A 14,067-nucleotide genomic window follows, 5' to 3' on the forward strand; every position below is an offset into this window, starting at 1 on the left:
TGTCTCAAACCCTTCACCATCTCTGAGCGACCAGTTCTGTACTCTGTCCCCAGGAATCTGCCTCAGCTGGACAGTGCGGCAGCGCTCACAGGCTGTGCTGCAGGAGGGGTCCCGCCTTCAACATCGCAGGCTGACACTGTGGTGTGGACAGGGAGCTACGCTTTCTCTGTCCATTCATTTTTTTTTATGAAAGCTTATTTATTTTTATTGGAAAGGCAGATATACGGAGAGGAGGAAAGACAGAGAGGAAGATCTTCCATCTGATGGTTCACTCCCCAAGCGGTCGCAACGGCTAGAACTGAGCTAATCTGAAGCCAGGATCCAGGAGCTTCTGGGTCTCCCACGCAGGTGCAGGGCCACAGGGCTTTGGTGTGTCCTGGACTGCTTTCCCAGGCCACAATCAGGGAGCTGAATGGGAAGTGGGGCTGCTGGGATTAGAACCAGCATCCATATGGTATCCCGGTGCATTCAACGCTAGGACTTTAGCCACTAGGCTATTGAGCTGGGCCCTTTGACTATTCTTCAGCTTGGTGAGTATCTATCTTGTTTTAGCCTTTGACTGTCATGAACACTCTTGTAACATGTTCTGTTTCCATGCATTTGCTGTTCAACAGGTAGTGAGAGTGTAATTGCCAGGCTGTCCTTGTTACCTTAGCAGAATAGCAAAGACTAGGTGACCCGCAGAGATAAGTTGATTTAGCTTCCAGGTCTGGAGGCTGGGCAGCTCGACAATGGTGCGGGCGTGTGTGGCAAGGGGCTCCTGCTACCAGTAAGCCCGTGGCATCTCAAGAGGGAGCAGTGAGCAATGGACAAGGGGTAACCTGGCTGTTACCGTGGTGGGGTCACCCAGTCCATGAGAAGGGTTGGGGCACAGGGCTTGGCGGCGTGGCCTAGTGGCTAAGGTCCTCGCCTTGATCCCATATGGCCGCTGGTTCTAATCCTGGCAGCTCCACTTCCTTCTTGTGACCCAGAAAAGCAGTAGAGGGCCCTGTGCTCAGGGGGGAACCTGGAAGAAACTCCCGACTCCTGGCTTCAAACCAGCCCAGTTCTATGTGTTGTGGCTATTTGGGGAGTGAACTCGCCTGGTTTTGAGGAGTACCGGAGAATGTAAACTATCTTTTGATCTCTTCTTCTCTCTGTAACTTTACCTTTTCAGTTTATTTATTTATTTCTAAAAATTTATTTGTGTTTATTACAAAGTTAGATATAGAGAGAGGAGAGACAGAGAGGAAGTTCTTCCGTCCAATGATTCACTCCCAAAGTGAGCACAACGGCCGGTGCTGCGCCGATCCGAAGCCGGGAACCAGGAACCTGGAATCTCTTTTGGGTCTCCCACATGGATGCAGGGTCCCAAGGCTTTGGGCCGTCCTCAACTGCTTTCCCAGGCCACAAGCAGGGAGCTGGATGGGAAGTGGAGCTGCCGGGATTAGAACCCGCGCCCATATGGGATCCCGGGGCGTTCAAGGCGAGGACTTTAGCTGCTAGGCCATGGCGCCGGGCCCGGCTTATACTTTTTAAATGTTATTTGTACTTTTGTTCCTTTTTTCATTTACTTATACCTGTTTTTTTCCTTAATGCTAAAAGTTTGACAGCTTTCTCGGTCTCTCCAACAATCAGTTTTTAACAATTATGAAATTTATTGATTGGTTATTTTATTGTGTATGTGTGTTTAAAGCTTCTTAAACGGAATGCTCAGTTCATTTATCTTTAATGTCTTTGTTAAAGGTAAATATGTTTGTGGCTGGGAAGGCTCTGCTGGCTGCGTCCCCTGAGCTTTGAGGGGTAGTGTTGGTGTTCTCGCGTTGTCACTCATGTGTAATGGCTCAGCCCCATGGGCCGGCTGCCGCAGACTGTGACCCTGTGGCTTCCTCTGTTAACACTCCTTTCAAGAGATTCCAGCATTTCACACCCCCCACTGGGCCCTCCTGTTCCCTGGAGCCATTTCCCATGATTCACCTCTGAGTTCATCACTTGTAGAAACTGACCAGGAGGGAAGCAGGTGCACACACTCACACTGTCCATCAGCAGTGGATTCTCATCCCCTGGGTTTTTTTTCTTGTGATATTTTGCTTATTTAGTTACTTATTTGTTTTTAAGATTTATCTATTTTATAAAAATAAAGAAAAAATTTAAAAAGGAATAAAGCAAAAAAAAAAAAAAACACCTAAGATTTATGTATTTGAAAAGCAGAGTCAGAAAGACGGGGGAGAGGTCCTGGCGCCGTGGCCTAGCAGCTGAAGTCCTCGCCTTGAACACCCCAGGATCCCATATGGGCGCCGGTTCTAATCCCAGCAGCCCTGCTTCCCATCCAGCTCCCTGCTTGTGGCCTGGGAAAGCAGTTGAGGACGGCCCAAAGCCTTGGGAACATGCACCCGTGTGGGAGACCTGGAGGAACTTCCTGGCTCCTGGCTTCAGATCGGCACAGCACCGGCCGTTGCGGTCACTTGGTGAGTGAATCATCAGATGGAAGATCTTCTCTGTCTCTCCTCCTCTCTATATAAATCTGACTTTGCAATAAAAATAAAACAAATCTTAAAAAAAAAAAAAAAGAGGAGGAGAGACAGCAAGGTCACTCCCCACTGCTGCGCTGGTCTAAAGCCGGCGGGCATGAGCTGCTTCTGGCTCTCCCACATGGGTGCAGGGGCCTAAGGTCTTGGGCCATCATCCACTCCTGACCCAGATCATAGGCAGGGAGTTGGATCAGACAGGGAGCAGCTGGACTTGAACCAGTGTCCATATGGGATGCAGAGTAGCAGAGCCACAGCACCAGCCCCTGGTTTTGTTTTGTTTTTTTAGGTGAGAGAGTCTGGGTCAGGCTTGTTTCTATTGAGAATGATCCAGAACAAATGTTGGAAAAGAGATCCCTAAGTTGGACATCCCTGCGAAGTTCCTGAAAGGAGTGCGGTGGCAGACACCCGTCTGTGATCCCCAGGGCCCTTCACCCTAAGGGGAAGCTGCAGAGAAGCGATGCTGGGCACAGGTGCACCCTCCCCGCCCTGGCAGCCCCTGGATCTCTGAGACCTGGTGCCCCTGTGGCGGTTCCCCTGGAGGCTGCTGGAACCCAAGACCCTGCCAAGCTCCCTTGGTCTGTACAGTACACTCGCCTAAAGTCCAGAACTGCTTTGCCCGAGTAGCGTGGCATGGTTGCCCGCGTCCCTGGGGTTCTGTGGGCTGCCTTTGCCATGACCTGTCACACCAGGCCTCCCTCTCCCTGCACTAGGAGGTAGCACTGTCAACACACTGGCTGCTGGCTGCGTCCCTGGCTTCCGCCTCGGGGTGTTTTCACAGCTGTACCCCACTGTGCCCAGCCTGGGGCAGATTCTCCCTACGAGATTCCTGCCCCTGTCTCCTCTCTAGCCCTAGGCTCTTTATTGCTTTTCCCCCCACCCCCAGCTGGCTGTCAGAGCTCTGTTTAACAAATACCAAGGGGCCCGGTGCAGTAGCCTTGTGGCTGAAGTCCCTGTCTTGAACATGCTGGGATCCCTTATGGGTACCAGTTCAGTCCTGGCAGCCCTACTTCCCATCCAGCTCCCTGCTTGTGGCCTGGGAAAGCAGTCGAGGACGGTCCATAGCCTTGGGACCCTGCACCCGCATGGGAGACCCGCAAGAAGCTCCTGGCTTCGAATCGGCTCAGCTCCAGCCTTTGTGACCACTCGGGGAGTGGGTCACAGAGAATCTTCCTGTCTGTCTGTTCTCCTTTCTGTATTTCTGACTTTCCAATCAAAATGATACAATAAGAAACAAAAGACCTAGGCACACCATGACGCTTGTATAGGACGTGAAGTTCAAATGCATCACGCCAGTCAAGATTCTTAACTTCGCAGTCGCCGCCAGCTTTTCAGCACCTTTCATACCCACCCGCGAAACGGGCTGTGAATCTTAAGTCCGCCGTGAGCAGATGACACGATGCAGAGTGTGAATTCAACAAGCGCTTTTTCACATAAAACGTCTACCCCGACCTTACAGCTTTCCAGCACATTCTTGGCACAGTCCCTTCTTGGGTTGAGGCTTGGCTTGTAACTTGAGCAGAAAGGCTTGCTGTTTGAATGGCCTGACCCGGAAGTCATTAGGGTGTTTAGCCCACGCCCTCTGTCCCCGGGTGCTGCCCATCTGGGCATTCAGGCTCGGAGTGGCACCCTTGGCCCTCTGCGTGAGGTTGTGCTGTTAGACATAGCAGAAATAACAGTTTTTTTAAGCTTTATTTTTTATTGCAAAGTCAAGATATATATAGAGAGGATGAGAGCGAGGAATATCTTCCGTGCAATGATTTACTCCCCCAAGTGACCGCAACGGCAGGAGCTGAGCTGATCCGGAGCCAGGAGCCAGGAGCTCTTCCGGGTCTCCCACGCGGGTGCAGGGTCCCGAGGCCTTGAGCCCTCCTGGACTGCTTTCCCAGACCATAAACAGGGAGCTGGTGGGAAGCGGGGCCCATTCGGAATCCTGGCGCATTCAAAGCGAGGACTTTAGCTGCTAGGCCACCGTGCTAGACCCTTTTTTTAATTTTTAAAAATTTATTTTTATTAGAAAGGCCAATACACAGATAGGAGATGCAGAAAGATCTTTGCTGGTTCAGGCCGCAACAGCCTGTGCTAAGCGGAAGCCAGGAGCTTCCTCTTCCGGGTCTCCCATGAGGGAGCCTTTCTTGAATGCTTTCCCAGACCACAGGCAAGGAACTGGATGGAAAGTGGAGCAGCAGGGACACGAACCAGCTCCTCTATGGGATCCCGGCACATGCAAGGTGAGGACAACCACTTGGCTATCGCACCAGCCCCAAAATGGTTGCGTTTCAAGAAAACTTCCACCACAGGCGTGGTTGTTGGAAATTTTAGGTTGCCATCTCTTTGGGGGGGGGGCGGAGCCCTCTTTCCTAAGCCCGGAATGCTCCCCAACCCTACCCTCCCAGGTCCTAACTTCAATGGTTTTTCCTCCCCATAGTCTCAGCCTGGGCACTGCCTAACAATCCCACCACTGCAGTGCCACAGCCTTGGGTTGAGATTGACGGTAGGGTGGGAGCTGACTGTGCCCGCTGAGAATGGTCAGAACAGAGAGAACACAGGCCTGTTAGGGGAAGCCCTACCACCTGTCTCCCGGAGCTGCACGATGCGCGTGGCCTGCGAATAGGATGCAGCTGCCACAGGGAGCCCAGGTTGGGCGAGTTACCTCCACCCTAATCACCCGCAGATCCCAAGCACCGGAGACCCAGGGCGGGAAGATGGGAGTTGTTCCAAGTCCTGTGACCCCTCGCTCTCAGCTCTCGTGGCACCCAGGGTCGCTGGGCAGGGGACAGGGGCCCAGGCTCCAGGCGCTAGGCTGGGGCCTGCGGGCAGCTCGCCCCCCATCGAAGCCTGCGCGGCGCCCCTTGGCCGGCCGGGCTCCCGGGGCTGCGGCGGAGGGGCGGCCGCCCGCGCACCCGCCTCGACTCCACGGGGGCGCGCCCAAGCACGAGGCCGGGCGGGAGCTGGCGTGAGTGACGGCCGCGCGAGCCAATGAGGCCGCCGCGCGCCGCCGCCGCCGCCGCGCGGCCCCTGACGCGGGCCCGGGCGCCGCGCCGCTGCGGCTGCGGGCGGCGACGGCTGCACCATGGGCCGGCTGCTGCGGGCTGCCCGGCTGCCGCCGCTGCTCCTGCTGCTGCTCCTGCTGCTGCTGGCCGGGGGTGAGTGCGCGTCGCGCCGGGCGGGAGGGCGGGCGGGCGGTGGCGGTGGCCGTGACCGCGGCGGGCGCCGTGCTGGACAGCTCCCCGGGCCGCCAACAAAGGGGCCGGGCTCGTGTGGCGCGGCGCGAGAGCGCGCGGGTCCCTGCCGGGCTGCCTCTCCGCCCTGCCCCACGCCCTCGCTCGCCTGCCGGTTCGAGGAGGACGTGGAGATGCTGGTGGGTGCTTCGCAAGTGAGGCGTGCCCTGGAACCGGGGGCCCGCAGGAGCCGGGGCGCGGGGGGCGTGTGCGCGCTAGAGAGATCCGGGCGCGCGCGCGCGCACACACACACACAGGAGAGGGAGTGTGGTCGGTTGTTGTGAACCTGCACCACCATCGCAGGGTCTCCGCTCGAGGTTGGTGGGTAGAGGGGTCGCATGTGTCCAGGGAGGAAGAGGAGGCTGCGTTGACAGCGGCTCAGGGAGGCCTGGGTTCCCGGGAGGAGGACGGTGGCCCACAGAGGAGTAAGGGACAACGAGGCTCAGTTGTGTGGCGTGAGGATGTTTACGTGTGTGTACCTGTCCCACTGTGCCGCCAGTCCACTTAAGAGCTGACATGCCAGAGAGTGTACTCGCCATGGGAAGGGCTGTGCTTGGGCTGGTGGTGCTACCGGAGACCTCCCATGCAGCTGACACACACGTGTGTGTGTGTGTGCGCGCACACGCGCCTGTGTGGGTCTCCATTCAGTGGCTACACCAGCGCCTGCCCGGGCTTGCTAGCAGGTGCGCTGCAGGGGAGGAATGGATGTGTCTGGGTTCCACAGACAGAGGCAAAGCCTCCTGAACAGCCTCTGGGGGCAGACATGGACTGGAGGAGGGTGTGTGTGCAGTGTGTAGAGGTGGGCAGTGTGTGGGTGCAGTGTCTAGGGGTGTGACAGCCTGCGCAGGCTGTCTGCAAAGCTGGGTCAGACGAGGACTTGGCTGAACCGCTGCTCGGCACAGGGCTGGTGTGGAGGTGCGTTGTGGTTGAGCGATCTCAGCTGACGCCGGCGGTGGATGGTGGTGCTGGCTTGAGCGGGTCGGATAGCCTTGAGTAGTCTCCTGCCTGGCAGGTGAAGAGCCGGGCGTGTGTATGTTGGGAGGTGTGTGCCGGCTTGCTTGCTGTCTAGTTCCAGGCTGTGAGTCCCTATGGTCACGGATACATGTGTGTGCAGGTGTGTGCAATTGAAAAAAGAAACTTGGGCGGGGAGGAGCCGTCCGCTGGGTATGGCCACTGTCATGAGGTCCACAGAGATGCTTTCCACACCTCTGTCCTGGGAAGGCTGGCACCTCCGAGGGCCCCAGGGAAGGCCCTAAGAGGTGTGCCTGGAGAAACAAAGCATCCCTCAGCACTTGTCTCTGGCCCTCACACCAACCTGCCTGTATCCCTGGCGTACTTGGAACTCTTCTGTGGACATAGGTGGCTGCTTGACAGACGTGACCTGGTCCCCCCATTCCTTTGTGTGGGGTTGTGCCGTAACTGGCCAGCCAAGCCGGTGGGCCCCCATGGGACTAATCCTGGGCTGTATCCCAGCTTCCCTCTGTGCCTCTGTCCCGGAGTGGCTGTCTCCGCACCAGAGCCCACGGGGCATGGGTGTCTGGCAGTGTGCTGCTGTCTCACACACCTTTATGTGGCAGCCCGGCCAGGCTCCTACAGCCCTGATTCTCCCGCACATGCAGGCACACGTGTGTGGGTGTGTGCGGGGCAGGGCGCGGTGCTAGACAGTGTCTGTTGTGGCTGACATGCTTGTGGGGGCTGTGTGACAGGTGTGGCGGAGTGCCCCGCCTGTTGATGTCAGCTGTGAGGGCTGGGCTGGTGATGGACCAGGCGCAGGTGGTAAGGGCTGATGAGGAGGGCGAGATAGACAAGAGGGTCACCCCGCCTGTGCCCCCCAGGATGTTGGTGTGCTGCGCTGACCTCTTTGCCTGGGTTTGTTTGAACCAGATTTTCTTTAAGGTTGGTCCCCTAATCCTTTCCATTTGCTTTCTTTCTCTCTGCATCTCTCTCTCAGGAGTGATGAAGTGACAGGAAATTATAGGTGCTGGAGAAGGGGGGGGCGCATGTGTGGAATCAGTCACACATTGAGCGTAATTCGGCAATTTTAAATCAGGCAGGATCTCAATTAAGGCGGATTAATTATGAAGCCCCAGAAGTAATTAGACCCAGGATGGCTAGGTCTCAGCCGCTATTTTAGTGTCATCTTACTGCAGACAAGTTTGAAAATAACCTCTTGTAATTATTGGAACAATTACCTATCACCAGGGTGGCTGAAATAGCAAGTGCTATATAAAGACAAAAAAATTCTCCTTGTAGGGAAAAATAGCTTCAAGGAAATGGAGCTGTTTACCAGAGAAGAAAGAAAAAGCAGGAAAATGCCAGATTCCTTTTTTTTTTCAGCAGGGTTTTCAACATCTTTGTTTAAAAAGCAAGACAAAGAGTCAAAGGGGGAGATGGTGGAGGGGCCTGCGGCTTCCCCAGGTGACAGGCGGGACGTGTTGGAGACCCGGGAGTCTGGCCTGAGCTGTGTACGCGGCACAGCAGCCCCAGACACTGCGGCTGGCCGACGGCATCTTGTTAGCGGGACGCCCCTGGTCGGACTCGCCATGTGGGGGCTCAAGGGGCGGTTTTCCGAACGTCTGAGCGGTTCTGGGGGGGCCAGAACGAGGCCTGGGTAGCAGCCGTTTCTCCCCTCAATGCCCACTTCAATCTGGCAGGGACCCTGAGGTCTCACTGCCAAGGGGCATTTCCCTTGACACACAGGACTGCCTGCTGCACCTGCCAGAGGCTGTAGCCAGGCGGGGAGAACCCCTGCTCGGGTGCCCCGGGAACCTGGATGGTAGCAATTGGGTAATTAGTACCAACCTTTCTCATGGTTGGTTTTTTGTCTCCCTGGAATGTACGAGTGAGGTTTTCCAGATGAATTTTCTCCTGTTTTGTTTCTGGGCAGTCACCTTCCCCATCCCGGGAGGTGGGGGGAGGGAGGCCCGGCACGCTGCGTCTGCAAAGCAGGGCTGTGGAGTCAGCTGGCGTCGCACACACAGCATACACAGCGCAGGCTCCGTCTGCCAGGAGGTGGCCCTCTCTCCCAGGGAGGTCCCGGGGCGCTGCACAGCATGGAGTGTGGGCGACAAGCCAGTGCCCATGTTGCCTCCACAGAGATGGCACAGCCCGCTTGAATCCTGACCGACTGCTCCCCGACATCTGGGCTGATGGGCTGAGTCTGTGGCTCTAATTGACTTCTTTTTTTTTTTTTTTAAAGATTTATTCATTTTATTACAGCCAGATATACACAGAGGAGGAGAGACAGAGAGGAAGATCTTCCATCCGATGTTTCACTCCCCAAGTGAGCTGCAACGGGCCGATGCGTGCCGATCCGAAGCTGGGAACCTGGAACCTCTTCCAGGTCTCCCACTCGGGTGCAGGGTCCCAATGCATTGGGCCGTCCTCAGCTGCTTTCCCAGGCCACAAGCAGGGAGCTGGATGGGAAGTGGAGCTGCCGGGATTAGAACCGGCGCCCATATGGGATCCCGGGGCTTTCAAGGCGAGGACTTTAGCTGCTAGGCCATGCCACCGAGCCCTCTAATTGATTTCTTAAAAAAACAAGAGAGAGCTAGGGAATCAATACAGTGTGTGGATGAAATGCAGCGAAACATGGGGCCTATGTGGAAACATCAAGGTGAGGTTCGTGGCTCTGAAGACACTGGAGACTTGAGACTTTCCTGACTCGGTCTTTCGTAAGAAAGAGGAAAGAGTCCTTTTGGGATCTGCTTCCATGTGTGTGTGAAAGGCAGAGTTACACAGAGATATGGAGAAGTTGTACCATTTTTGGTTCACTCCCCAAAGGGCTGCAGTGGCCAGGGCTGTACCAGGCTAAAGCCAGGAGCCAAGAACTCCTTCCTGGTCTCCCACATGGGTGGTCCAGCCACCTGTGCCACCCTCCACTGCTTTGCCAGGCACAATAGCAGGGAGCTGGATGGGAAGTGGAGTAGTTGGGCCTGGAGCCAGTGCTCATATGGGATGCCATCATTGGAGGTGCGACTTAGCCCACTGTGCCACAATAGCAGCCCTTGGGGATCTGCTTTGGGTGCTCGGGGGTGCCTGGGGCAGAGGGGGAAGTGAAGGGCCTTCTAGTCTTCCGCTCTTGACGTCTTTGCCCAGCCCTGAATCCCTGTGACAAACTTGGCCACCCTTGGGTATTTAATTCCTCCTTTCTGTCCCCTTGGGAGTTAGGGTGCCGATCCTGGCAAGTAGCAGCTTCCCCTTCTCCTGCATGGAGCTCTAGACCTTTCTGTTGGCAAAGGCCAGCTGACGAGAGCTCTGCTGTTAACTTGTCTGACCTTAGTGCCATGAGGTTTATTCATCTCATCTGTAAAACAAGGGCATTGAGTCAGATCCTCATTGCTTTACTCAAGGACCTGCAGAGCAGCTGTTGTGGGAAGGACCAGGCTGGAGTGACACGGGGCGGGGAGGGGCACACTTCCGTCGTCTGCTGGTGTCTCAGTTTGGTGAGGAAGCGTGGTGACAGGAATCTGTTCAGGGGGCTGTGACCACAGAGAGGAGCTGCACCTGGCCCAGACTGGGGGTGACCATGAAACAGACTTGGGACTGGCGTGGCACAGCATGTTAAGCCACAGCCTGCTACGCCACAGCCTGCTACACGGGCATCCCATATCAGAACACTGGTTCAAGTCCCAGCCGCTCTGCTTCCAATCCAGCTCCCTGGGAAAGCAGCAGAAAATAACCCAAGTACTTGAGGGGCTCCCTCCCAACCATGTGGGAGGTCAAGCTGGAGTTCTAGGCTCCTGGTTTGCCCCTGCCCCAGCCCCAGCTGTTGTGGCCATCTGGGGACGAAAGGTTGTTTTCTCTCCATTCTCGCTTGCTCTCGGATTCTGCCTTTCAAGCCAACATTATTTTGAAAAAAGATTTATTTGTATTGGAAAGGCAGGTTTACAGAGAGAAAAACACAGAGAAAGATCTTCCATCTGCTGGTTCACTCCCCAAGTGGCCGCAATGGCCAGAGCTGAACTGATCTGAAGCCAGGAGCTTCCTCCTGGTCTCTCACGCAGGTGCAGGGTCCCAAGGCTTTGAGCCATCCTCTACTGCTTTCCCAGGCCACAAGCAGGGAGCTGGATGGGAAGTAGAGCTGCCGGGACATGAACTGGTGCTACTATGGGATCCTAGTGGTTGCGAGGAAGGACTTCAGCAACTAGACTACTGGGCCAGGTCCAAGTGAATATTTTGTTGAAGACACTAAAGTTGGATTGTTAAGCCGGAGGAGGCAGTGGAGAGAGGAGGAGAAAAGGCTACTCAGGCAGAAGGGGTTGCAGGTGCGAAGCCCAAAAAGCCAGAGGTCACTGTGTTTTGAAAGTTGCTAAAATCATGGTTTGCATGGAGCTTCAAGTGTGAGCAAGGAGCGATGGCTGACTTTGGAGACCGGAATGGCCGTAGTAGGGATCAGTTGAGGAGGAACTTTTTCTGCTACCATGCAGGGTCTGGCCTCTGTTGCCTCTGGGAGTGATAGAGCGAGACTTGTTACAGCGTGACCTGAAGCGTCTCTCGTCCCTACCGAACCAGGACTGGCTCGAGTCTGCAAAGTATTGGCTCAAAACAAGAGCCATCTATTTAGTTCATGACGCGGGGGTCAGCAGTATAGGCTGTGGTCAGCTGGGTGGTCAGCTGGGTGAGCCCACCTGGACTTCCTCTTGTCTGTCCTCAGCAGTTGGCCACCCTTGTTGCTCCTGGCTGGCTCTGCCAGGTTGAGGAATCAGCTGGGATATGGCGCTGATGTGGCTGGCCCCCTCTACGGCAGTAGGCCAGCCCAGGCTGGACTGGCATGGGCAGGGGGAGGCCCTGGAGGCCTCTTGTCACACAGTCTTGGAAGTGGCATGTCACCCCTGCTCTGCTGTAACTCGCAAGAGTGGGCTGGATTCCAGGAGTGGGAATTGAGCAGCTGCTCTTGTTGGGGGATCAGGGTTAGCTGCAGAGTCAGGTTGCAGGGTTCCGCCTTCTTGGAGGCTACTCTGGACAATTCGCTGGCCACTCCAAAGTAGGACCTGCCACCCTGTCTTTCTTACCTGTTAGGGCATGGATGATTTTCCTTTATAACGCTATGGCTAGGAGATACCATGATAAGAATTCTTCCTGCTCTCCGTCCCCACTCTTGGTGGAGAGCAGAACTGGTGGATAGGCCAGGGGGTGCTGAGCTACAGAGACCCCGAGATCCCTAATTCACCCTCTCCTGAACAAAAGGGAACTCCGAGGGAGGTGCGCCCTATTGCCTTGATCCTCCCTGCCACCTCAAAATCAAGCCCAATAGAAATTCCAGAATGTGAGGAACCTGTTTCCCTGTTGGAGTTGGGGGTGTGATCCCAGGCTCCAGGGTCACGGTGTAGTGTCACACAGCCAGGACCTGTGTGCACATGGTCTGGAGATGTGATGACTTACTGGTTTGCATTAGGCAGAAAGCCCCATGCCGCGAGCAGTGCCTGAGAGCCACAGCAGTCCTGGAACAGCAGTGGTGTCTTGGGACTGGTCTTGGAGGTGGAGGTGGCCACAGTCCTCCTTTCCCAGCTACAGTGAGCGGCCTGTCTCGGGGTCTGCCTGCCCAAGCGTCCGAACGTTTCCCTGGAAGCCACGGAGAACGGCTTTGGTCCCTGTCCCCCATGGACCCTTCCCTTTGCTGTATTGGAAGATCCGGACCGTGGTCTCCTTGAATAGCTTTCCTTTCTAGGCCACGGACGTGGCAGGTCTGGCTTTGCTTTGGGATGATCACACATTCGCACAGCACCCTGTGAAGCTCTTTGTGGAGCAGCTCACACGCGCTGCCCGGGGATGACCTCATCGGAGGCCCCTCCCCCTGCAGGGGCTGCAGGAATTACTGTCCCCGTTGTCCACACAGGGACACTGGGACCCCCAGGTGGGGCGTGAGATAACCGAGGCAGAGGCACGGAGCCAGAGAAGCCTGTGACGCTGGCACGCGCTCTCGCCGCCAGAGCCTGCCTCTGTCTCCGTTTCAAGGCCCATTGATTGGCCTCCTGGCGTCTCTTCCTCCCCATTCACACCGCTCCAGAATGCCTCCCTTGTGACGGCCTGGCGTGCCTGTCCTGTGTTTTCCGGCTGCTGCATAATGTGCGGCTCTCCCCTGTGGCCCAATGTGCCCTCTGTTTGGGTCGGAACAGTTGGAGGCATTCTGCCTTTCTATGGGGGCCGGTCGCTGCCTTGGCCCGTCCCTCGCTGCAGGCTGCTGCATGAGTGGGGATCAGGAGGTGGGAGGTTGGGGGTGCAACAAGTGAGGTGTCGCCTGCAGAGCCACCAGCACATGGCCGTGGTGATGCCAGGCCTCGCCTTCACCGTAGCATCACCACTTGCACTGCCGTCGGGCCAAGCCGCAGGATGTGTCCTTGCACCGGGCAGGACTCAGACTCAGGCACTGCCTGTCCAGAGCATGTGAGGGGACCTTTGGGTGAGGGGACCGGGGGAGGAGTAGCTGCCGAAAGCCATCTCCCCGGTGGCGGGTGCTGGTGGATCCCATGCGTGTCGTCGAGCTGAGCAGTGGGCTTGTAGGGCTGCGTTCCTCATTTTAGTTGAATGACAGTGAGGCTCTCCCTTTAACCTGTTGCTTTTGTGTCCATGTGTGTGTGTTCATGAATTCAGAGGAAGACTCAAGGTCCTGAGTACATCTGTGCGGGTTTTGCTTTGGGTTGGTGTGAGCTGTGTGCAGGATCCTGGGCTGCTGCGACAAGCGGCCCCGGGTGGTTTTCGGCCCAGGGAGTAAGGCTGCGAAGCGGTGTCCACATGTGAAGCTGGGGTCCTCAAGGCAGAGACCCCACCTTGGCTTGCAGTTGCCTCCTGGCACTGCTGTTGGCAAGGACGTGGATTGCTTGCTCTGTCCTCCCATCTCCCTCCATTTCCTGTCTGCTCCACAGGGAGGGCTGAGTGTCTCCCAACCCCCATGCAGTCTCTGGGCATCAGAATGCAGGACCTGCAGGACCCCCGCCCTGGGCTGTTTGTGGTTGGACACATGCCCTCCCCGGAGGCCAGCGGGTCCTTGCCCTCAGTTGATTCTCCTAACTGTTTGCCTTTTCCACCCTTGCAGGAGCCTCCCTAGGCGCCAGGGCCTCTGGGTCTGATGAACCCAGCCCAGAGGGCCTCACCTCCACCTCCCTGCTGGACCTGCTGCTGCCCACGGGCCTGGAGCCGCTGGACGCAGAGGAGCCCAGTGAAGCCATGGGCCTGGGGGCTGGCCTGGGAGCCCCCGGCTCGGGCTTCCCCAGCGAAGAGAGTGAGGAGTCCCACATTCTGCAGCCGTCGCAGTACTTCTGGGAGGAAGAGGAGGAACTGAATGACTCCAGCCTGGACCTGGGCCCCACTGCAGGTAGCTGCTTCCTGGAGAGCTTGTG

At 56.5% G+C, this 14,067-nt stretch overlaps 1 protein-coding gene across 1 annotated transcript in view; it reads left to right on the forward strand.

Annotated features, from left to right (window-relative positions):
- Positions 1-5,537: 5,537 nt before the first annotated feature.
- Positions 5,538-14,067, forward strand: part of PODXL2 (podocalyxin like 2) — a 29,324-nt gene continuing 20,794 nt past the window's right edge. The window contains exons 1-2 of the mRNA XM_058678888.1: positions 5,538-5,653; positions 13,764-14,042. Of these exons, the coding sequence (XP_058534871.1) occupies positions 5,581-5,653; positions 13,764-14,042 (352 nt within the window). The 5' untranslated portion in view covers positions 5,538-5,580. The remainder of the gene's footprint in view (positions 5,654-13,763; positions 14,043-14,067) is intronic.

The sequence above is a fragment of the Ochotona princeps genome, chromosome 21 (assembly GCF_030435755.1).
Source record: "Ochotona princeps isolate mOchPri1 chromosome 21, mOchPri1.hap1, whole genome shotgun sequence".
Lineage (NCBI taxonomy): Eukaryota > Metazoa > Chordata > Mammalia > Lagomorpha > Ochotonidae > Ochotona > Ochotona princeps.